The 396-nt window shown below is 58.6% G+C and overlaps 1 protein-coding gene across 1 annotated transcript in view; it reads right to left on the bottom strand.

The window, feature by feature from the left end:
• EMH_0094970 (uncharacterized protein) overlaps positions 1-396 on the bottom strand; it is a gene marked incomplete at both ends in the record, with an annotated part of 851 nt that overhangs the window by 292 nt on the left and 163 nt on the right. The window contains one exon of the mRNA XM_013502171.1: positions 152-394. Within this exon, the coding sequence (XP_013357625.1) occupies positions 152-394 (243 nt within the window). The remainder of the gene's footprint in view (positions 1-151; positions 395-396) is intronic.

Consider the following 396-nt stretch of genomic DNA (forward strand, 5'->3'; position numbering starts at 1 on the left):
TGCAGCAGCAGCAGCAGCAGCAGCAGGTGCAGCAGCAGCAGCTTTATCGAGCAGCTGCTTCAGCACTACAAGCGGCAGCTTTTGTCTTCTCGTCAGCAGCAGAGAAGGACAGAATATGTGGGTGAGATAGATGCTGCTGCGCACCAGCCACCTGATGCTTGCTGCTGCTGCTGCTGCTGCTCCTAGTGCTGGTGCTGCTGCTGCTGCTGCTGCTGCTGGTGGTAGTGGTGGTCCTGCTGCTGCTGCTGCTGCTGCTGTTGCTGATCCTGTAGCTGCTCCATTGCTGCTGGATGAGCTGCTTGCTGCTGCACTTGACTGTGAGGACCCTGCTGCTGTTGATGTGCTCCTTGTGTGGGGGGAGTTGCTGCTGCTGCTGCTGCTGCACGCAGCAGCAAA

Source organism: Eimeria mitis, genomic scaffold (assembly GCF_000499745.2).
Source record: "Eimeria mitis Houghton genomic scaffold, Emh_scaff8438, whole genome shotgun sequence".
Lineage (NCBI taxonomy): Eukaryota > Apicomplexa > Conoidasida > Eucoccidiorida > Eimeriidae > Eimeria > Eimeria mitis.